This window comes from Scyliorhinus canicula, chromosome 16, assembly GCF_902713615.1.
Source record: "Scyliorhinus canicula chromosome 16, sScyCan1.1, whole genome shotgun sequence".
NCBI lineage: Eukaryota > Metazoa > Chordata > Chondrichthyes > Carcharhiniformes > Scyliorhinidae > Scyliorhinus > Scyliorhinus canicula.
The window spans coordinates 86265894-86287932 of record NC_052161.1 but is presented as its reverse complement, the minus strand read 5'-3'; the positions used below and the strand labels follow the sequence as shown (position 1 = coordinate 86287932).

Below are 22039 nucleotides of genomic sequence, written 5' to 3'. Positions count from 1 at the left end.
CCCCCCTCTCTCCCTTTCCTCACCCCCTCTCTCCCTTTCCTCACCCCCTCTCTCCCTTTCCTCACCCCCTCTCTCCCTTTCCTCACCCCCCTCTCTCCCTATCCTCACCCCCCTCTCTCCCTATCCTCACCCCCCTCTCTCCCTATCCTCCTCTCTCCCTATCCTCCCTCCCCCCCTCTCTCCCTATCCTTCTCTCCTCCTTCATTTCCCCCCCCCCCCCCCCCTTTTTACACCACCCGACAGGCACATCTTCAAGAGGTTAAAGTTCTTGGGCAGTAAGATGGTATCTCAGGGGCTGACTCTGCTCTTCTTGGCTATCTGGCACGGTCTGCACTCCGGGTACTTCATGTGTTTCTTTATGGAGTTTGTCATCGTTTACCACGAAAATCAGGTGAGGAGCCTCAGGCCAAGGGTGAGGGTCAAATGTCAGTGTCGCTTGCCCAGGACTATCACTGTGAACTCCTCTCTTTTCTCTCTCTCACTCAGGTATTGCAGCTAATTGAAGACAGTCCATTGCTGAACAGGCTCACCTCCCGACCCGAGCTCACTCCTGTTCTCTACGTCCTCCAGCAATCATTTCATTGGCTTTTTATGGGTTATGCCCTGGTTCCGTTTTGCCTCTTTGCCTGGGACAAGTGGGTCCAGGTGAGGGCACAGCACTGTCTGAATGCGCCCGCGCTCTCAACCCCCCCCCCCCCCCCGCGCGCGCTCAACCCCCCCCCCGCGCGCTCTCAACCCCCCCCCCCCCCCTCCCGCGCGCTCTCAACCCCCCCCCCCCCCCTCCCGCGCGCTCTCAACCCCCCCCCACGCTCTTCTTCCCCCGCGCCCTCCTTGTCGCCTCATGTAGCTTCTCTTTCTTTGCTGCACCGTCGGAGGGTCTGTGCTGACGGAGCGCTGCTCTGGCTCTGTAGGTTTGATATAAAAACGACACGTCTGTTTTCATCCCTGTTTTAGGTGTACAAGTCGGTATATTTTGTAGGACACGTAATCTTCTTCTCCCAGATATTGCTAATGCCTTCGTACCGGAAACTGCTCGTGCCAAAGAAACATCTAAAACACCAATAGGAAGGTAAGCCTTGGGCTGGTGACAGAGGTTAAGGTGCAAGGGAGCAGGGTTAGTGTTCAAGGGCCAACTATCTTCAGTTGCTTCATCAATGACCTTCCCTTCATCATAAGGTCAGAAGTGGGGATGTCCGATGATGACTGCACAATGTTCAGCACCATTCACAACAACTCATTCTGAAGTAGTTCATGTCCAAATACAGAGTGTGTGGAACTCGCTCCCTGAGGAAGTGGTGTTGAGATTAATCACGTCAATGTATTATCAGTATCCTGGGGGCTACCATTGACCGGAAACTGAACTGGGACCAGCCATATAAATACTGTGGCTACCAGAGCAGGTCAGAGGCTGGGAATCCTGCAGAGAGTAACTCATTGCTGACTCTTTCCCCGCAACCCCCCCCCCCCCCCCCCCCCCCCCCCCCCAAACCTCGAAGCCTGTTCACCATCTGCAAGGACACAAGTCAGGACTGTGATGGAAAACTCTCTCACTTGCCTGGATCAGTGCGACTCCCAGTGACACTTGAGAAGCTCGACACCATCCAGGGCAAAGCAGCCCCGCTCAATCGACACCTAACCATAAACATCCATTCACCCTTCCACCACCGACACCCAGTGGCAGTTGTGTGTATCGTCTAATAGATGCCCTGTTGCGACTTGTCAAGACTCATTTGACATCACCGTCCAAACTTTCCATCTCTACCTGCAGACACCACCTGCAGGTTCTCCCTCTGAGTCACACACACCATCCCGATTTGGAAATATATCGGCCGTTCCTTCACTGGGTCAGAATCCTGGAAATCCTTCCTGAATAGTGTTGTGGGTGTACCTACATTACACTGGGACGGCAGTGGGTTCAAGGTTGCGGCTCACCCACCACCTTCTCGAGGCGATGGGTGGGATGGTATGGGGACACATTGGGTTTGAAGGGGGGTGGGGGGGTTCAACGCGAGGCTGCAGGATTGCGTCTCAATGACCCTTCTTCGCCCACAGGTGCCTTTGACGTTTCGAAACCTGCCAGTGCCCGATTTTTAAAAATCGCAAGTGCTCAAAAAAAGTGTGGAGGCGGGTTGGAGGGAAAATGGTGCAAATGGACCCGCCTTATCATACCTCTCCCTCAAAGCCCCCTCTTCCCACCAACTCCACCCATCTCCCCTTTCCCATTTATTGAAGGATGTCTTTATGAAGAAACCTTTCTCGGTTTTATATTTGATCCTGCGTTTTGATCGCACCACGGAGTTACTCCGTTCATTGGGGCAGGGTGGCAGATTGGGAGGAGGAAGCGAGGTTTGGGGGTCTCGCTGCGAGAGAGAGAGAGGATGTGGAGTGACGTGAGGTGGGGATGAAGCTGCTGATGAGGCCAGGATTGGACATGTAAAATCGCCCACCTTCACCGTCCACTTCACTCACTCAGCTGGCACACCCGACCTCCACCCCCTCCCCACGTTTTGACCAAACTGCCGGCCTCTTGTTTTTTACATTTAAATAAAATGTTTTATAAAAACAGATTTGACTGAAAGCAGAACTGACTGAAGAGTTTGTCTCCGTTATTTGATTCTCTCTCCAAATGCAACAACCTCAATATTTAATCAGCAATAACTTCAACAAAGTCTCTTTCACAAACTCTCACATACATTCAATTAGACCGTCATGGGATGCAGATAGATTTAATAAAATCTCAGTCTTTATTGATTTGTCAGCATTACATTTGAGTCCAGGTCTGGCTGCTTCGGGAGACGGATAGTCCTGTTCAGGAGACATCCCTGACAGTCTTCAGTCTGGGATTTGTACGGGATTATTACAATTCAATTACATTTATATTAATATACATTATTGAGATACATTGACACCGGCGTAGGATCCCAGACCTCCCTGTTCAAGTAAAACCCCCTCTACATTGTCCCCATCAAACACTCCCAGGACAGGTACTGCATGGAGTTAGATACAGAGTAAAGCTCCCTCTACACTGTCCCCATCAAAATCTCCCAGGACAGGTACAGGACGGGGTTAGATACAGAGTAAAGCTCCCTCGACACTGTCCCCATCAAACACTCCCAGGACGGGGTTAGATACAGAGTAAAGCTCCCTCGACACTGTCCCCACCAAACACTCCCAGGACAGGTACTGCATGGGGTTAGATACAGAGTAAAGCTCCCTCTACACTGTCCCCATCAAACACTCCCAGGACAGGTACAGCACGGGGTTAGATAGAGTAAATCCCCCTGTACACTGTCCCCATCAAACACTCCCAGGACAGGTACAGCACGGGATTAGATACAGAGTAAATCCCCCTCTAAACTGCCCCCATCAAACACTCCCAGGACGGGGACAGTATGGGGTTAGATACAGAGTAAAGCTCCCTCGACACTGTCCCCGTCAAACACTCCCAGGACGGGGTTAGATACAGAGTAAAGCTCCCTCGACACTGTCCCCATCAAACACTCCCAGGACAGGTACTGCATGGGGTTAGATACAGAGTAAAGCTCCCTCGACACTGTCCCCATCAAACACTCCCAGGACAGGTACAGCACGGGATTAGATACAGAGTAAATCCCCCTCTAAACTGTCCCCATCAAACACTCCCAGGACGGGGACAGTATGGGGTTAGATACAGAGGATTGTGGGGTGGGAGGGAGAGTACTCAAGGAAGGTCACAGGCACTGGGAGTCATTCTGTTGAGGGCACACTCACAGACAATGGGGCTGCCCGGTTGGCACAGTCAGTGGTCCAAATTGAAGGCACGGAGGAGGGTGCCCAGGTCGCGGGCGTCTGCTACCTGGTACAGGTCTGTCTGACCCAGCATGGACAGAGCCATGCGAAGAGTACTCCAAATGTTGTCTGACATCTGTCCCCGCTCGCCCTCGGGACCCCGGCTCTTCCTTTGCATGTTGAGAGCCTCCAGGAAGTGCTCCACCGCCTCTCTGCAAGATAAGAATGCTGGAGGTTAATTGGCGTTGGTGGGGCAGGCAGAATCGCCAGTCTCTCATCAGAGGGGGGAGGGGGGAGGCAACAAGGGGGCTCTCTGCTTGCACCTACCTGTGCGCTCCCAGGTTGATACAGCTAATGCCCAGGTTGTAGCGAGAGCGAATGAAGCCCGGCTGAAGTTCCAACGCCCGGCGATAGGCTTCCACCGCCTCCTCACTACGAGAACCATTCGCCAAGGTGGCCCCTAACTTGTTCCAGAGCAAGTAGTCCTGGGGGAGAGAGGGAGAGTGTGAGAGAGAGAGAGGTGGAGGAGGGAGGGAAAGACAAAGCGACATACACACACACAGGAGGAAGGACGGGTGGGGTGGGGTGGGGGAGAGACACACAGGAGGAAGGACGGGGTGGGGGAGAGACGGGGAGAAAGAATTGCATGAGGAGAGGGACAAAGGGAAGCAGAGAGTCGTGATGGGAGAGGCAGAGAGAATCAGGTGAGAAGGGCAGAGAGTCACGTGAGAGGGAGAGACAGACAAAGAGAAGGGGAGAGTTGCATGAAGTGGAGAGGCACGTAGACAAAGAAGTGGAGTTACAAGAGAGGTAGAGAAATTCTCCTACGTTGGGCCGCACACTCAAAGCTGTGTTGAAACAGTCAACGGCCTTGTCAAACTCCCCGCTCAGATTGAAGAGGACACCGAGACCACACTGTACATCAGCGTCAATCTCCCCGGGGGTACTCTGGACAGCTCTGAGAAAGAGTTCCTTCACCTCACCGAATAGGGTGCTATGAGAGAGATGGAGAGAGAGATGGTGAGGCATCACCAAAAATCCATCAACCGTTCCAGATCTCTCACACGCATATGCAATAGAGAGAACGTCTTGAGTTAAGAGATCACAGGGATGGTCTTCGATGGTGAGTTAGGGGATTAGAAGGGTGGTCTTCGATGGGAGAGTTAGGAGATGAGAGGAATGGTCTTCGATGGGAGAGTTAGGGGATTAGAGGGGTGGTCTTCGATGGGAGAGTTAGGAGATTACATGGATGGTCTACGAGGGGAGAGTTAAGGGATTAGAGGAATGGTCTTCGATGGGAGAGTTAGGAGATTAGAGGAATGGTCTTCGATGGGAGAGTTAGGGGATTAGAGGGGTGGTCTTCGATGGGAGAGTTAGGAGATTACATGGATGGTCTACGAGGGGAGAGTTAAGGGATTAGAGGATGGTCTTCAATGAGAGAGTTAGGAGATTGGAGAGATGGTCTTCGATGGAGACTTTGGGATTGGAGGGTTGGTCTTATTTGGAGACTTAGGGGCTCAAAGGTCTTCGGTAGGAGAGTTAGGGGATTAGAGATATTGTTTTCAATGGTAAATAAGGAGATTAGAGGGATGGGCTTCGATGGAGAGTTAGGTGATTAGAGAGATTGTTTTCAATGGTAAATTAGGGTATTAGAGAGATGGTTTTTGATTGGAATGTCAAGGGATTAGAGGGATGTTTTTTTATTGGAGAGTTAGGTGATTAGAGAGATTGTTTTCAATGGTAAATTAGGGTATTAGAGAGATGGTTTTTGATTGGAAAGTCAAGGGATTAGAGGGATGTTTTTTTATTGGAGAGTTAGGGGATTAGAGAGATTGTTTTCAATGGTGAGTTGGGGGATTAGAGAGATGGGCTTCGATAGTGACTTTAGGGATTGGAGGGATGGTCTTAGATGGTGAGTTAGGGATTAGAGGGATGGTCTTAGATGGTGAGTTAGGAGATTAGAGGATGGTATTAATGGGAGAGTTAGGGGATGAGAGGCTTGGTCTTCGATGGAGAGTTAGTGGATTAGAGGAACGGTTTTCAATGGTGAGTTAGGAGGTTAGAGGGATGGTCTTCAATGGGCAACTGAGGGATTCAGAGGGAAGGACTGTGATTGTTAGTTTGGGGATTAGAGGGATGGTCTTCGATGATGAGTTAGCGAAATGGAGGGATGGTTTTAATGGGAAAGTTTTTTTTTAAACTTCCAAGTTCCCAATTCATTTTCTTTCCAATTAAGGGGCAATTTAGCGTGGCCAATCCACCCACCCTGCACATATTTGGGTTGTGGGGTTGAGTCGCACTCAGATACGTAGATAATGTGCAAACTCCACACGGACAGTGACCCGGGGCCAGGATTGAATCTGGGTCCTCGGTGCCATGAGGCAGCAGTGCTAACCACTGTGCCACCATGCCGTTACCTTAATGGGAGATTAGGGGATTAGAATGATGTTCTTCGATGGATGAGTTAGAAAATTAGAGGGTTCGTCTTCGATGGGAGAGTTAGGGGATTAGAGGGATGGTCTCCGATGGGAGAGTTAGGGAATTAGAGGGATGGTCTTTGATGGGTGAGTTAGGGGATTAGAGGGATGGTCTTCATTGTTGAGTTAGGGGATGAGGGATGGTCAGAGAGTTGGGGTATTCGATTGGAAGGTCAAGCGATTAGGGGGGTGATCTTAGATGGGAGAGTTGGGATCAAGTGATAGTACTCGATGGCGACTTTGGGGATTAGAGGGATTGTTTTCAATTGGAAGGTCAGGAGATTAGGGGGATGGTCTTCGATGGGAGAGTTATTGGATTAGAGGGATGGTCTTCGATGGTGACTTTGGGGATTAGAGGGATGGTCTTCGTAGCTCTTACTCTGAAAGCAGGGATCCAAATGCTTTCTGACCCTGCGATTTATCCAACTCGTCCCTGACCAGGTGCGAGAACCTGGGGTTGTGTTTCAGCCAATCGCGAAGGGTGTTGCACGCCTGTTTCTGAAGTGACTCATTTGTAAAGCTCACAGCCAGTGCCATCAGAGCCGTTAAATTATCTGCCTTTAACTCCAAACATCTGTAAACCCAAACAGACAGGATCAACATTGAGCACTCGCAGGGATGATACAATACAGAGCTCTCTCTGAGAAAGGGAGAGCATGATAACTTTCCTATAGTCCCACCAACTTTATTTTTTTAATATAAATTTAGAATGCCCAATTCCTTTTTTCCCAATTAAGGGGCAATTTAGTGTGGCCAATTCACCTGGCCGGCACATCTTTTTGGGTCGTGTGGCCGACCCACGCTGGGGGAGTCAGTGGTGTAGTGGTATTGTCACTGGTCTAGTAATCCAGAGACCCAGAATGATGCTCTGGGGACCCAGGTTCAAAACCCGGCAGGCCCAAAGGTGAAATTTGAATTCAACAAATATCAGGAATTAAAAGTCTAAACGTGACCATGAAACCATTGTCCTTTCAGGAAAGAAATCTGTCGTCCTCACCTGGCCTTATGGTCTTATAGGGATTATGGGGAGAAGGCAGGAGAATGCGGATGAGAAAATATCAGCCATGATTGAATGGCGAATGAGACTCGATGGGCCGAGTGGCTAATTCTGCTCCTACGTCTTATGGCCTACATGTGATTCCAGCAATGAGGTTGGCTCTTAAATGCCCTCGGATGTGGGCAATAAATGCTGGCCCACATCCCATTTAATAATAATCTTTATTATTGTCACAAATAAGCTTATATAACACTGCAATGAAGTTACTGTGAAAATCCCCTAGTCGCCATAATCCAACGCCTGTTCGGGTACACTGAGGGAGAATTCAGAATGTCCAAATGACCTAACAGCACGTCTTTCGGGACTTGTGGGAGGAAACCGGAGTACCCGGAGGAAACCCACGCAGACAAGGGGAGAATGTGCAGACTCCGCAGACAGTGACCCAAGCCGGGAATCGAACCGGAGACCCTGGAGCTGTGAAGCAACACTGATAACCACTGTGCTACCGTGCCACCCATGGACGAACACAAAAAATACACGTGGAGAATGTGCAAACTCCACACAGACAGTGACCCGGGGATCGGGATCGAACCCAGGTCCTCGGCGCCATGAGGCAGCACTGCTAACCACTGCACCACCCCAGTCCCACCCACTTTATACCCGGTGTCGGCATCAAGAATTTGCATGGAGAGGTACAATATAGAGCTCCCGCTGACAAAGGGCGAGCATGATAACCCTCCTATAGTCCCACTCATAGTGTCAGCATAGAGAACTCCCAGGGACAGGTACAATAGAGACCTCTCTCTACTTTTTTGACCCTATTTAGACCTTACCTGCGCAGAGCACTAATGGCTGCATGCTCCTGTTCGTTCTCAGCCTGTGTCGTACCTAGGTATTGCCAGGCCTGCGAATGGAGAGAGAGAGAAATCACACCTGCAGAGCAGGTAGGGCAAATGAGCAGAAAAGTGCACCCCCTCCCCCCACAATACGTCACTTCGCCCATCCTGTGCTGCCCCGTGCAGACAATCAAGAATCGAGGCTTGGGTGTTCAAGACCCATGATCGCAGGCAGCCATCCGGCAAATGTTGCACTGTCAGATGATCGTTACTGAGGGAGTGCTGCAGTGTTGGACGGTCAGTACTGAGGAAGCGGCGCACTGTTGGACGGTCAGTACTGAGAGAGCGCCGCACTGTCGGATGGTCAGTTATGAGGGAGTGTCACACTATCGGAAGGTCAGAACTGAGGTAGTGCTGCACTGTCACAGGGTCAGTACTGAGGGAGCGCCGCACTGTCGGACAGTCAGTACTGAGGGAATGTCGGACTGTCAGTACTGAGGAAGCGGAGCACAGTTGCAGGGTCAGTACTGAGGGAGCGCCGCACTGTCGGACGGTCAGTACTGAGGAAGCGGAGCACTGTCGCAGGGTCAGTACTGAGGGAGCGCCGCACTGTCGGATGGTCAGTTATGAGGGAGTGTCACACTATCGGAGGGTCAGTACTGGGGTAGTGCTCACTGTCGCAAGGTCAGTACTGAGGCAATGTCGTACTGTCGGAGGGTCAGTCCTGATGGAGTGCCGCACTGTCAGAGGATCAGTCCTGAGGAAGCGCCGCACTGTCAGAGGGATAGTACTGAGGGAGCGCCGCACTGTCAGAGGGATAGTACTGAGGAAGCGCCGCACTGTCAGAGGGATAGTACTGAGGGAGCACCGCACTGTCAGAGGGATAGTACTGAGGGAGCACCGCACTGTCAGTACTGTATGGAGGGTCAGTACTGACGACGCGCTGCACTGTCAAAGGGTCCACACAGATGGGACGTTGCGCTGTCGTCGGGTCAGCACAGAGGATCCCTCCTCTTCTCAACTCGGATTCCATCCCCGCGCCTACCTCCATGTGCTCTCCATTCTGCTGCACGGCAGCCTCAAACAGGAGCACTGCGTTTGGGAGATCACCCTCCTGCAGCCTCCGCAAACCTTCCTCGTAGGCACGAGGGTGGTCCCTCATGGGGTTTTCCTCCTCGAATCTGTAACCCTGGAGAGGGTATAGTAACGGGGAAGGGAAAAGTAGCAGAATAGAGGGAGATCGTTAAAGAAGACTGAGGGACAGAGAGAGAGACGTGCGTGCTAATGTTACGCCACCTTAGATTAGTACGCGGTCAATCCAGCCCTACAGTGTCACAACACAAGCGAACTAACCAATACTTCAGCCCTTGGCTGCCAAATAATTACAGTCACCAAGTTTGTAAATTTAAACACAGTTACCTTTTATTGATGAGAAGAACTATAATGAAACATGCAAAAAATACAACTGGTAAAACTATCATCTAATTCCTGATTCCCCACTTGAACTTTTCCCCACCCTCTGCACACGCACGCAAGACAGACAAACACTGAGGGGGAAGGGGTAAAATATCAAATAAAAGGGGAAAAAAAGAGTCTTTGTTTTAAGATGGTTGTTTCCAGCTTCTTAATCCTCTTCAAACTCTACTTTCAGTCCAAGACTTTACCGTAGATTCATTTAGGTTCTCTGCAGTCCCAGTAATACAGAACTCACAGCCTTTTTGAGAGAACACGGAAGTGTGAGAGAGAGATTCCTTGTCCTGTGCTTCCAGGAATAAAATGAGCTCCTTGGGACTCTAAAAATCATTCCACTGTAGCAGGACCAATAACTCCTGTTACTGGGCAGAGTACAGCCCTTTGGGCCAATTCTTGCCCCCCCCCCCCCCCCCCCCCAGACAGTCAATCGAAGCGAGTCCCGGCTCATCCCTCTCTCAGGTGCCGGAAAGTCTGAAGCGCCTGTTCAAGCTAGCAAAGACGAGCAGAGTGCTCTCTCTTGTAACTTCTGAATTCCTCACTCTGCTCTGCTACTTGACTTAAAAACACATGTCTATTCATCAGCCATGGATCAAAAATGGGAACGGCGACATAAAAGGGAGGGGTCATCGAGTCATCGAATAAATAGGATGGACTCTTACACTAACATCACTGCACGAATAATCCAGAGGGTTATGCTCTTGTGAGGGACACATGTGCAAATCACCACTTAGCAATAAGGTCAACTCTTAACTATGTCCCTCTGAAATGGCCCGAGCGAGTCACTCTGCCCAAGGGGCAATGCTGGGAAAGGAACAAACGGTTGCTGGGTTAATGGCACGAGTGTTCACTGATAGTTTCTGCCTGACTTTGACATAGGTCTCTCACCCCCTCTGTCTCTCTCTCTCCCTCTGTCTCCCTTTCTATCTCTCTCGGTCTCCCTGTTTCTCCCTCTCTCAGTCGGCCTCCTTCCCTGGCTCTCTCTCTGTCTCTCTTTGTCTCTCCCACTGTCTTTCTCGGTCTCTCCTTCTGTCTCTCTCTCTCGCTTTGTCTCTCTCATTCTGTCGCTGTCTCTCCTCTCTGTTTTCCGGTCTTGCATTCTCTGGGTCTCTATCTCTCTCGCACTATCTCTCTCTCTCTCTATGACTCTCTCTGTCTCTCTCCTTGTCTTTTTCTCTCTCTCCCTGTCTCTCTCTTGTTCTCTCTCGCATTGCCTCTCTCTCGCACTCCCTCTCTGTCTCTCCCTATCTCTCGCTCCCTTGGTCTCTCTCTCTCTCCCTGTTTCTCTCTCTCTCTCCCTGTCTCTCGGTCTCTCTGTCTCTCCCTCTCGCACTGTCTCTCTCTCACTCTCTGTCTCTCTCCTTCCCTGTCTCTCTCTCTCGGTCTCTCCCTGTGTGTCTCTCTCTCTCGGACCGGCTCTCTCGCACTGCCTCTCTCTCGCACTCCCTCTCTGTCTCTCCCTATCTCTCGCTCCCTTGGTCTCTCTCTCTCTCTCTCCCTGTTTCTCTCTCTCTCTCCCTGTCTCTTGGTCTCTCTGTCTCTCCCTCTCGCACTGTCTCTCTCCTTCCCTGTCTCTCTCTCTCGGTCTCTCCCTGTCTCTCTCTCTCTCTCTCGGACCGGCTCTCTCGCACTGCCTCTCTCTCTCGCACTCCCTCTCTGTCTCTCCCTATCTCTCGCTTCTTTGGTCTCTCTCTCTCTCCCTGTCTCTCTCGGTCTCTCCCTGTCTTTCTCTCTCTCTCTCTCTCGTACTGGCTCTCTCAGACTGGCTCTCTCTCTCTCGGTCTCTCTGTTGCTCTGAAATATATCGACCGTTCCTTCACTGTCACAGGGTCAAAATCCTGGCACTTCCTCCCCAACAGCGCCGTGGATGTACCTACACTGCATGGGGACGGCAGCAGGTTTAAGATGATGGCTCTCCACCGTCCTCTCAACGGGTAATTAGGGATGGGCAATAACAGCAGGGCCAGCCAGCCTCACCAACATCCCATGAATGAACGTGAATCGGCTCTTCAGGTGGGTTTGAGGAAAGGTGGGGGATGTTTGCAACCATGTTTGAGGGGCTGTTCGTCGCGGGGGAAGGGTGGGTGAAACAGAGGAACAATCTGTACAGACTGTATAGTTGATTGTAGGGAAGCACGGTGCCCGGAGTGTTTGTTCGCTGTAACCTGTTTTGATACATGTTTGTAATAAAATACATTTTTTTTTTAAATGAATGAACGTGAAATAAAAACAATGTGTATTAGTTTGAGTTTGTGGGTAAAGAGGGTGAGAAAGCCACTCGCCTTGTCATACGATGTAGATAGCACCTTGTCAAAATCCGAGAGCCAGGGGTGAGACTCTGTGTCTCTCTGAGCCATCTCCTCCCATTCCGCCTGGAGTTTATCCCAGAAATCCACATCTGACTGAGTATCGAGGGGAGGTAGAGAGTGGGAGAGGGAATGATTGTGTGTGAGAGACAGCAAAAGAGAGGGAGACGACGAGCGGGACAGAGACAGTGAGAGGGGGAGAGAGAGAGCAAGAGGGAGAGACAGTGGGATAGAGAGAGACAGCGAGAAAGAGAGAGACAGCGACAGAGAGACAGCAAGAGAGAGAGACAGAGACAATCAGAGAGAGAGGGGAAAAGATAGAGAGAGGAGAGAGAGAGAAAGACAGCAAGAGAGAGATAGAGCGAGACAGCCAGAGAAAACGAGACAGCAGAGACAGAGACAGCGAGAGGCAGAGACAGCGAGAGACAGCGAGAGGCAGAGACAGCGAGAGGCAGAGGCAGCGAGAGGCAGAGGCAGCGAGAGGCAGAGGCAGCGAGAGGCAGAGGCAGCGAGAGGCAGAGGCAGCGAGAGGCAGAGGCAGCGAGAGGCAGAGGCAGCGAGAGGCAGAGACAGCGAGAGACAGAGACAGCGAGAGACAGAGGCAGCGAGAGGCAGAGGCAGCGAGAGGCAGAGGCAGCGAGAGGCAGAGGCAGCGAGAGGCAGAGGCAGCGAGAGGCAGAGACAGCGAGAGGCAGAGACAGCGAGAGGCAGAGACAGCGAGAGGCAGAGACAGCGAGAGGCAGAGACAGCGAGAGGCAGAGACAGCGAGAGGCAGAGACAGCGAGAGGCAGAGACAGCGAGAGGCAGAGGCAGCGAGAGGCAGACGCAGCGAGAGGCAGACGCAGCGAGAGGCAGACGCAGCGAGAGGCAGAGGCAGCGAGAGGCAGAGGCAGCGAGAGGCAGAGGCAGCGAGAGGCAGAGGCAGCGAGAGGCAGAGACAGTGATAAAGTGAGAGAGACAGAGGGAGAGAGAGACAGCCAGAGAAAAAAGATAGAGAGAGAGAGAGAGAGAGAGAGACGCAAGAGCGACAGCAAGAGACAGTGGGAGAGAGGGAGGGAGACAGAGAGGGACGCAGCGAGAGACAGTGAGAGATAGACAGAGAGAAAAACAGCGAGACAGAAAGAAAGGATCAGAAAGAGAGAGAGGATGAAAGTGGGAGAGAGGGGGAGAGGTCAGTCATCAGGTCACAAGGAACACTGAACCGCTTCACACTATGAGGGATGAAAGACCCCTCCTACAAACCTTGCTGATTCTGTGAGAAAGAATGTGTGTGAGAGACATATTGTGAGAGAGAGTGAGAGTGTGAGAGTGCGAGAGACAGAGTGTGAGTGAGTGTGAGAGGGCATGAGAGTGTGTGTACGAGACTGTGAGAGAGTGAGAGTGTGAGAACAGAATGTGGCTGTGTGTGTGAGAGTGCATGTGTGTGTGAGTGAAACTGTGTGAGAGTATGTGAGAGACAGTGTGCGTGTGTGAGTGATTGAGAGTCTGTGAGTGAGTGTGTGCGTGAGAGAGAGTGTGAGAGAGGGTATGTGTGAGAGTATGTGCATGAGTGCGAGTGTATGTGTGAGAGTGTGTGTGTCAGAGTGTGTATGAGAGTGCGTGAGAGAGTGAGAACAATATGAGTGTGAGAGTGCATGTGAGTGCATGTGTGAGAGAGTGTGTGTGTGAGAGTGTCAGAGAGTATGAGAGAGAATGTGAAAGAGGGTGTGTGACAGTGTGAGAATATGTGTGCGTGTGAGTGAGAGTATGTGTTTGAGAGAGAGTGTGCGTGTGTTAGTGTGTATGAGAGAGTGAATGTGAGTGCAGTGAGAGCGTGTGAGAGCGAGTGTATTAGAGAGTATGTGAAAGTGGGTTTGTGAGAGAAAGTGTGAGAGCGAGTGTGTGTGTGTAAGACTGTGTGTTTGTGAGAGTGCGTGTGGATGATAGCGAGTGTGCGTGTGAGTGTTCATGAGAGAGTGCGTGTGAGAGGGTGTGTGAGCAAGAGTGTCTGTGTGAGAGTGTGAGAGAGAGAGCATGTGAGAGGGTCTGTGAGAGCAAAGAGCAAGAGTGTGTGTGTAAGAGAGAGTGTGAGAGAATGTGTGTGAGATAGTGTTTGTGAGAGAACGTATGCATGTGAGAGAGAGTGGGAATGAGTGTGTGAGACAGAATGTGAGGGAATATGAGAATATGTGTGAGTAAGAGTACGTGTGAGAGAGGGTGGGTGTGTTTTAGAGAGAGTGTGTGTGAGGGCGTGTGTGTGAGTGTGTGTCTGAGAGAGTGTGCGAGTTTGTGAGAGTGTGTGAGAGCAAACAGAGCAAGAGAGTGTGTGTGTGTGAGAGTGTGTGAGTGAGAGCGTATTTGTGAGACAGTGTGTGTGCGTTAGAGTGTGCCTGAGAGAGGGTGAGAGTGAGAGTGCACGTGAGTGTGTGTGTCTGAGTGTTTGTGAGAGAGAGTGTGCATGTGGGGGTGTGTGAGAGCAAAGAGACCAAGAGTATGTGTGTGTAAAGTGTGTGAGATAGTGTTTGTGAGAGAACGTATGCGTGTAAGAGTGTGTGTGAGAGAGTGTTTGTGAGAATGAGTGTGTGAGAGAGAGAATGTGAGAGTGTGTGTGAGAGAGTGTGTGTTAGAGTGTGACAGAGAATGTGAAAGAGGGTGTGTGACCGAGTGTGTGAGAGAGTATGTGTGTGTGAGCGAGAATGTATGTGTGTGAGAGAGTGTGTGCATGTGTTAGTGTGTGTGCGAGTGTATGAGAGAGTGCATGTGAGTGTGAGAGCAAGTATGTGTCAGAGAGTGTATGAGTGTGTGTGTGTGAGTGTGTGAAAGTCTTTATGAGAGTGAGACAGCGAGTGTGTGTGAGTACATGTGCATGAGTGTGCGTGTGAGAGCAAAGAGAGCAAAATAGTGTGTGTGTGATTGTGTGTGAGTGAGTGTATGTAAGACAGTGTGTGTTAGAGTGTGAGACATGAGAGTGCATGTGAGTGTGAGTGTGTTTGTGAATATGAATGGAGAGAGTGTGCAAGTGTGTGTGAGTGGATGTGTGAGAGGGAGTGTGAAAGAGATTGTGTGTGAGAGTATGTGAGAGAGTGTGTGTGAAAGTCTTTGTGAGAGTGTGAGCGAGAGCGAGTGTGTGTGAGACTGTTTGTGAGAGTGCGTGTTCGTGAGAGTGTGCGAGTGAGAGGTTGTGCGAGAGCAAGAGTGTGTGTGATTGTGTGTGTGTGCATGTGAGTGTGTAAGCGTGTGAGAGTGCGTGTGAGAGTGTGTTTGTGAGTATGAATGGAGAGAGTGTGTGTGAGAGAGTGTGAGAGTGGATGTGTGAGAGGGAATATGAAAGATTGTGTGTGAGTGGGTGTGAGAGTATGTGAGAGTGTGTGAGAGTGTGTGTGAGAGAGTGTGTGTGAGAGTGTGTGAGCAAGTGTGAGTTTGTGTGTGGGAGACAGTGTGTGTGAGAGTATTTGTGAGAGAGAGTGCGCGTGTGAGAGGATGTGTGGGAGCAAAGAAAGCAAGAGTGTCAGAGTAGGTGAGAGAAAGTGAGTTTGTGTGTGAGAGTGTGTGTGAGGGTGTGTGTGTTGAGTGTGTGAGAAAATTTGTGAGTGTGAGAGCAGAGAGCAAGTGTGTGTGTGTGTGAGAGAATGTGTGTGAGATAGTGTTTGTGAGAGAACGTTTGCGTGTGAGAGGGTGTGTGAGAGGGAGTGAGTGTGAGAGCGAGAGAGTGTGTGAGAGTGTGCATATCAGAGTGAAATAGAGAGTTTGAGAGTGTGTGTGTGACAGAGCGAGTGTGTGTGTTTTTGTGTGCAAGTGTGTTTCTGAGGGAGAGTGCGTGTGTGTGATAGCGAGTGTGTATGTGAGAGCGTGTGTGGGAGTGTTTGTGAGTGTGCATGTGAGAGAGCAATAGTGTGTGTGTGTATGAGAGCGAGACAGTGTGTGTGTGTGCATGTGAGTGTGTGTGTGTATGTGTGTGCGCGTGACAGTATGCATGTGAGTCTGTGAGTGAGCAAGTGCGTGTGTGAGAGATAGTGGGCGGGATTCTCCGCTCCCACGACGGCAGGAACAGGGCCCGGGCACGATGTATTCTGGCCCCCACAGGGGGCCAGCACGGCACTGGAGCGGTTCACGCCACTCCAGCCTCCTTACACCGCGCCAACCCACGCATGCGCAGTTGGAGCAGCTCATTCCTGCGCATGCGCAGTTGGGCCGCGCCATCTTGCGTATGCGCGGGGAACTTCTTACGCGTGCCGGCCCCTCACTAACATGGCACCGGGGTTCTGGGGCCGGCCGCGGAGGAGGTAGGCCCGGGGGGGGGAGAGAGGGGCCGGCCCGCCGATCGGTGGCCCAGATCGCGGGGCAAACCCCAACGGAGGCCCCCCCACCCCGGTGAAGGAGCCCCCCTCCCTCCCCCAACACAGGCCGCCCCCCCAGCGTTCCCGCCGGCAGCGACCAGGGGTGAACGGCGCCGGCTGGACTGTCATTTTTTTCGTCGGCCCATGCGGGCCGCAGAATCGCCGCTCGCAGCAATTCTCGCGCCGCTGGTTTTTGGGGGGGGGGGGGGAGAATCGCATGCGGATGTCGCAGCAGCGTGGCGGGACTCACGCGGCGCCCCAGCGATTCTCCCACCCGGCGTTGGGGGGGGGGGGGGGGGGGGGAATACCGCCCAGTTTGTGAGAGAGCGAGAATGTGTGTGTGTGTGTGCGCGGGTGAGAGTGTGCGTGTGAGAGAGTATGTGTGAGAGAGTATGTGTGAGTGTATGAGAGAGCGAGTATGTGTGTCTGAGAGAGAGTGTATGTGAGTGTGTGCTTGAGAGAGTGAGTGTGAGAGTATGCGTGTGTGTGTAAGAGAGCGAGTGTGTGTGTCTGAGAGTATGGGAGTATGTGAGTTTGTGTGAGTGTATTTGTGTGAGTGTTAGTGTGTGTGAGTGAGAGCGTGTGTGAGTGAGAGCGTGTGTGAGTGAGAGCGTGTGTGAGAGAGCGTGTGTGACTGAGAGTGTGTATATGGAAGGAATGGTGAGGTGATGGAGTCTTGCATGGCAAAAGAAGTGGAGCTTCAAGTCAAGAGGAAGAAGGAAGCTTACGTAAGGTTGAGGAAGCAAGGATTTGACCCGGCTCTAGAGGGTTACAAGGTAGCCAGGAAGGAACTCAAAAACGGACTTAGGGGAGCTAGAAGGGGGCATGAGAAAGCCCTGGCGGGAAGAATTAGGGAAAACCCCAAAGCGTTCTACACTTATGTGAGAAATAAGAGGATGATCAGAGTGAGAATAGGGCCGATCAGGGATAGTGGAGGGAACTTGTGCCTAGAGTCTGAGATGGGGGAGGCCCTAAATGAATATTTTGCTTCAGTATTCACTAGAGAGAGGGACCTTGTTGCTCGTGAGAACAGCGTGAACCAGGTTAATAGACTCAAACAGGTTGATATTAAGAAGGAGGATGTGCTGGAAATTTTGAAAAGCATCAGGATAGATAAGTCCCCTGGGCCTGACGGGATATACCCAAGGTTACTACGGGAAGCGAGGGAGGAGATTGCTGCGCTGTTGACGATGATCTTTGCGTCCTCAGTCTCCACTGGAGTAGTACCAGAACATTGGAGGGAGGTGAATGTTGTTCCACTGTTCAAGAAAGGGAATAGGGAAATTCCTGGGAATTACAGACCAGTCAGTCTTACGTCTGTGGTGAGCAAATTATCGGAAAGGATTCTGAGAGATAGGATTTATGATTATTCAGAAAAACATAGTTTGATTAAAAATATTCAGCATGGTTTTGTGAGAGGCAGGTTATGCCTCACAAGCCTCATTTAATTCTTTGAGGATGTGACAAGACACATTGATGGAGGGCGGGCAGTGGATGTGGTGTATATGGATTTCAGTAAGGCAGACCTTCAGATAAGGTTCCCCATGGTAGGCACATTCATAAAGTTAGGGGGCATGGTATACAGGGAAATTTGGCTGGTCGAAAGAAAACAGCGAGTGGTAGTGGATAGAACGTATTCCGCCTGGAGGTCGGTGACCAGGTTACAACAGGACACTGACAGGATGCAGAGCTGGGCTGAGAAGTGGCAGATGGAGTTCAACCTAGATAAATGTGAAGTGATTAATTTTAGAGGGTCGAATTTGAATGTTGAATACAGGGTTAAAAGCAGGATTCTTGGAAGTGTGGAGGAACTGAGGAATCTTGGGGTCCACGTATATGGATCCCTCAAAGTTGCCATCCAGGTTGATAGGGTTGTTAAGAGGCATATGGTGTGTTGGCTTTCATTAACAGGGGGATTGAGTTTAAGAGCCACAAGGTTTTGCTGCAGCTTTATAAAACCCTGGTTAGACCACACTTGGAATATTGTGTCCAGTTCTGGTCGCCTCATTATAGGAAGGATGTGGATGCTTTGGAGAGGGTGGAGAGGAGGTTTACCAGGATGCTGCCTGGACTGGAGGGCATGTCTTATGAAGAAAGATTGAGGGAGCTAGGGCTTTTCTCACTGAAGTGAAGAAGGAAGAGAGGTGACTTGATAGAAGTGTACAAGGTGATGAGAGGCATGGATAGAGTTGATAGCCAGAGAATTTTCCCAGGGCGGAAATGGCTGTCACGAGGGGACATAATTTTAAGGTGATTGGAGGAAGGTATAGGGGAGATATCAGAGGCAGGTTCTTTACCTACCTCTGTGAGAGTGGTGGATGCGTGGAATGCACTGCCAGCAGAGGTGGTGGAGTCAGACTAATTCGGGACATTTAAGTGACTCTTGGACAGGCACATGGACAGCAGTAAATTGAAGGGGTGTAGGTTAGGTTGATCTTAGATTAAGGTAAATGGTCGGCACAACATTGTGGACCGAAGGGCCTGTACTGTGCTGTACTGTTCTATGTTCTATGTGTGAGAGTGTAAGTGTGTGTGTAAGTTTGTGTGAGTGAGTGTGTATATGTGTGTGTGTGTGTGTGTGAGAGAGTGTGTGTGAGAGAGTGTGTGTGAGAGAGCGTGTGTGAGAGAGCGTGTGAGAGAGAGCGTGTGAGAGAGAGCGTGTGAGAGAGAGCGTGTGAGAGAGCATGAATGTCTGTGAGTGTGTGTGTGGGAGAGAGTATGTGGGAGAGAGTATGTGGGAGAGACTGAGACTGTGTGTGTGTGAGAGAGTGTGTGAGAGACTGAGAGTGTGTGGGAGAGAGAGTGTGTGTTAGAGAGAGTGTGAGACAGTGTGAGAGTTTGTGTGTGAGAGAGATTGTGTGTGAGAGAGATTGTGTGTGAGAGAGATTGTGTGTGAGAGAGATTGTGTGTGAGAGAGATTGTGTGTGAGAGAGATTGTGTGTGAGAGAGATTGTGTGTGAGAGTGTGTGAGAGAGTGTGTGAGAGACTGAGAGTGTGTGGGAGAGAGTGTGTTAGAGAGTGTGAGATAGTGTGAGAATGTGTGAGAGTTTGTGTGTGAGAGAGATTGTGTGTGAGAGAGATTGTGTGTGTGAGAGAGTGTGTGTGAGTGAGTGTGTGAGAGGGAGTGAGGGAGTGAGTGTGTGAGAGGGAGTGTGAGAGTGTGAGGGTGAGAGTGAGAGGGAGTGAGTGTGTGAGAGGGAGAGAGAGTGTGTGTGAGGGTGAGAGTGTGAGAGGGAGTGAGTGTGAGAGAGGGAGTGTGTGTGAGAGGGAGTGAGTGTGTGAGAGGGAGAGTGAGAGTGGTGGAGAGGGAGTGAGTGTGTGAGAGGGAGAGGGAGAGTGGAGAGGGAGTGAGTGTGAGAGGGAGAGTGTGTGAGAGGGAGTGAGTGTGAGAGGGAGTGAGTGTGAGAGGGAGTGAGAGTGTGTGAGAGGGAGTGAGTGTGTGAGAGGGAGAGTGTGTGAGAGGGGAGAGGGAGAGTGTGAGAGGGAGTGAGTGTGAGAGAGGGAGAGTGAGAGTGTGTGAGAGGGAGAGTGAGTGTGTGTGAGGTGAGAGTGTGAGAGGGAGTGAGTGTGTGAGAGGGAGTGAGTGTGTGAGAGGGAGTGAGTGTGTGAGGGAGTGAGAGTGTGTGAGGGGGAGTGAGTGTGTGAGAGGGAGAGTGAGAGTGTGTGAGAGTGTGAGGGAGTGTGTGAGGGAGAGTGAGAGTGTGAGAGAGTGTGAGAGGGAGAGTGAGAGTGTGAGAGAGTGTGAGAAGGAGAGGGAGTGTGTGTGAGGGTGAGAGTGTGAGAGGGAGTGAGTGTGTGAGGGAGAGTGAGAGTGTGTGAGGGAGTGAGTGTGTGAGAGGGAGAGTGTGTGAGAGGGAGAGTGAGAGTGTGAGAGGGAGTGAGTGTGTGAGAGGGAGAGTGAGAGTGTGAGAGGGATGTGAGTGAGTGAGAGAGAGATGTGGAGTGTGATGAGAGTGTGAGAAGGAGAGGGAGTGTGTGTGAGGTGAGAGTGTGAGAGGGAGTGGAGTGTGTGAGGGAGAGTGAGAGTGTGAGAGGGAGTGATTGTGTGTGAGAGAGAGAGTGAGAGTGTGTGTGAGGGTGAGAGTGTGAGAGGGAGTGTGAGAGAGGAGGTAATGCCAGCTAGTCAGATGCATGTTTACCTCGACAGCAGCCTTGGCATGCTGGTACTCCGTGTTGGGTGAGAGATTGCCGCTGACCTGTGGTAAAATTCATCCGCCCAGGCCTCTGCCTTCTGCTCTGGAGTCTGAGGATAAGGGGAGAGGGAGTCAGAGAGAGATTGGGAGAGAGAGGTGGGTAAAGATAAACACCCGGCTGGTGAAGGAGCAACCCAGACCCTTTCCAGTTCAGGGACCTCCACCCCCAAACCCTACCCAGGATCCCCCATCGGACTGCCCAGGGCAGCTTCGAGGTTACTCAGCACAGAGCCAAGAGAGGGGAGGAAGGGGAGTCTCGAGACGAGCAGGGCCAGACCGGCAAGGCTGCGCCTACCTGCTCCAACTCTTGGGCGAACCCAGCGGCCCAGCGCTTGGCTTGGGCCTCCCCTCGGTCAGCACAGACTGACGGCCGTTCTTCCTCGAATGTCAGCTGACCCTCGCCAACCCGTCGCAGGAACTGGACAAACTAGGAGACACGGGGAGGCGAGGCGGACAGAAAGAGACAACAGTGAGGCATGGAAACTATCTCCATCCCCACCACCCCATCCCACCCCCGGGCCATCTCCTCTCCATCTCTCTACTCTGTCCCTCTGCCTCGCTCTCTCTCTCTTTCCCCTCCCCAATAACCTCTCTCCCCCCATCCTCCCTCTCTCTGTCTCCAGCCTCTCCCTCCCCTCTCCTCTCCCTCCCTCTCTCCGTCTCCCTCCCTCGCTCCTCCCTCCCTCTCCTCTCTCCGTCTCCCTCCCTCTCTCCGTCTCCCTCCCTCTCCGTCTCCCTCCCTCTCCGTCTCCCTCCCTCTCCGTCTCCCTCCCTCTCCGTCTCCCTCCCTCTCCCGTCTCCCTCCCTCTCCCGTCTCCCCTCCCATCTCCCTCCCTCTCCCATCTCCTCCCTCTCCCGTCTCCCTCCCTCTCCCGTCTCCCTCCCTCTCCCGTCTCCCTCCCTCCCTCTCCCTCCCGTTTCCCTCCCTCCCTCTCCCTCCCTCTCCCTCCCTCTTCCTCTCCCTCTTCCTCTCCCTCCCATCTCCCTCTCCCTCCCCCTCCTGTCTCCCTCCCGTCTCCCTCTCTCCCCCGCCGACTCTCTCTCCCGCCGACTCTCTCTCCCGCCGACTCTCTCTCCCGTCTCCCTCTCTCTCCCGTCTCCCTCTCTCCCCCGCCGACTCTCTCCCCCGCCGACTCTCTCTCCCGCCGACTCTCTCTCCCGCCGACTCTCTCTCCCGCCGACTCTCTCTCCCGTCTCCCTCTCTCTCCCGCCGACTCTCTCTCCCCCCGACTCTCTCTCCCGTCTCCCTCTCTCTCCCCCGCTGACTCTCTCTCCCGCCGACTCTCTCTCCAGGCAAGGCTCAAATTGCACCTCTGGCTTGAATTCACTTAACTCGATTTATACCACCCAACCCACTGCTAGGTCGCAACTTCAATGCACACTGACAGGAGAGGTGTTCTGCCAATACCACTCACTCAGTGTGAATCCAGGCAAGGCCTGTTCAGCCCCAGGAACCCCCCACCCACCCTCTCCAACCTATCAGTGGCCTCCAGTCCCCTGCTCACCTCTGATCCTTCCAGCTTGGGGTCGTTGATCTTCTCCAGAAACTCACTGGCAGCCTGCTGCAGCTCATCCTCTGGGCGGTACTCCTCCGTCCTGTGTCCAGGGAGCACAGGAAGATCCCACATCAGACACTTGCCTTCGCCAGGGTGACGGGGGTGAGGGTGTCAGGGGGG

General features: G+C 52.1%; 2 protein-coding genes across 2 annotated transcripts in view; one reads left to right on the top strand and one right to left on the bottom strand.

Annotated features, from left to right (window-relative positions):
* The window catches only part of lpcat3 (lysophosphatidylcholine acyltransferase 3), a 45399-nt gene extending 42811 nt beyond the window's left edge, over positions 1–2588 (top strand). The window contains exons 9-12 of the mRNA XM_038774042.1: positions 244–391; positions 487–645; positions 955–1069; positions 2053–2588. Of these exons, the coding sequence (XP_038629970.1) occupies positions 244–391; positions 487–645; positions 955–1065 (418 nt within the window). The 3' untranslated portion in view covers positions 1066–1069; positions 2053–2588. The remainder of the gene's footprint in view (positions 1–243; positions 392–486; positions 646–954; positions 1070–2052) is intronic.
* A 984-nt stretch (positions 2589–3572) lies between these two features.
* pex5 (peroxisomal biogenesis factor 5) overlaps positions 3573–22039 on the bottom strand; it is a 29801-nt gene continuing 11334 nt past the window's right edge. Inside the window, 11 exon segments of the mRNA XM_038822147.1 lie at positions 3573–3980; positions 4096–4253; positions 4597–4762; positions 6625–6819; positions 8076–8146; positions 9124–9267; positions 11831–11950; positions 20310–20347; positions 20350–20413; positions 20659–20790; positions 21869–21959. Of these exon segments, the coding sequence (XP_038678075.1) occupies positions 3779–3980; positions 4096–4253; positions 4597–4762; positions 6625–6819; positions 8076–8146; positions 9124–9267; positions 11831–11950; positions 20310–20347; positions 20350–20413; positions 20659–20790; positions 21869–21959 (1381 nt within the window). The 3' untranslated portion in view covers positions 3573–3778.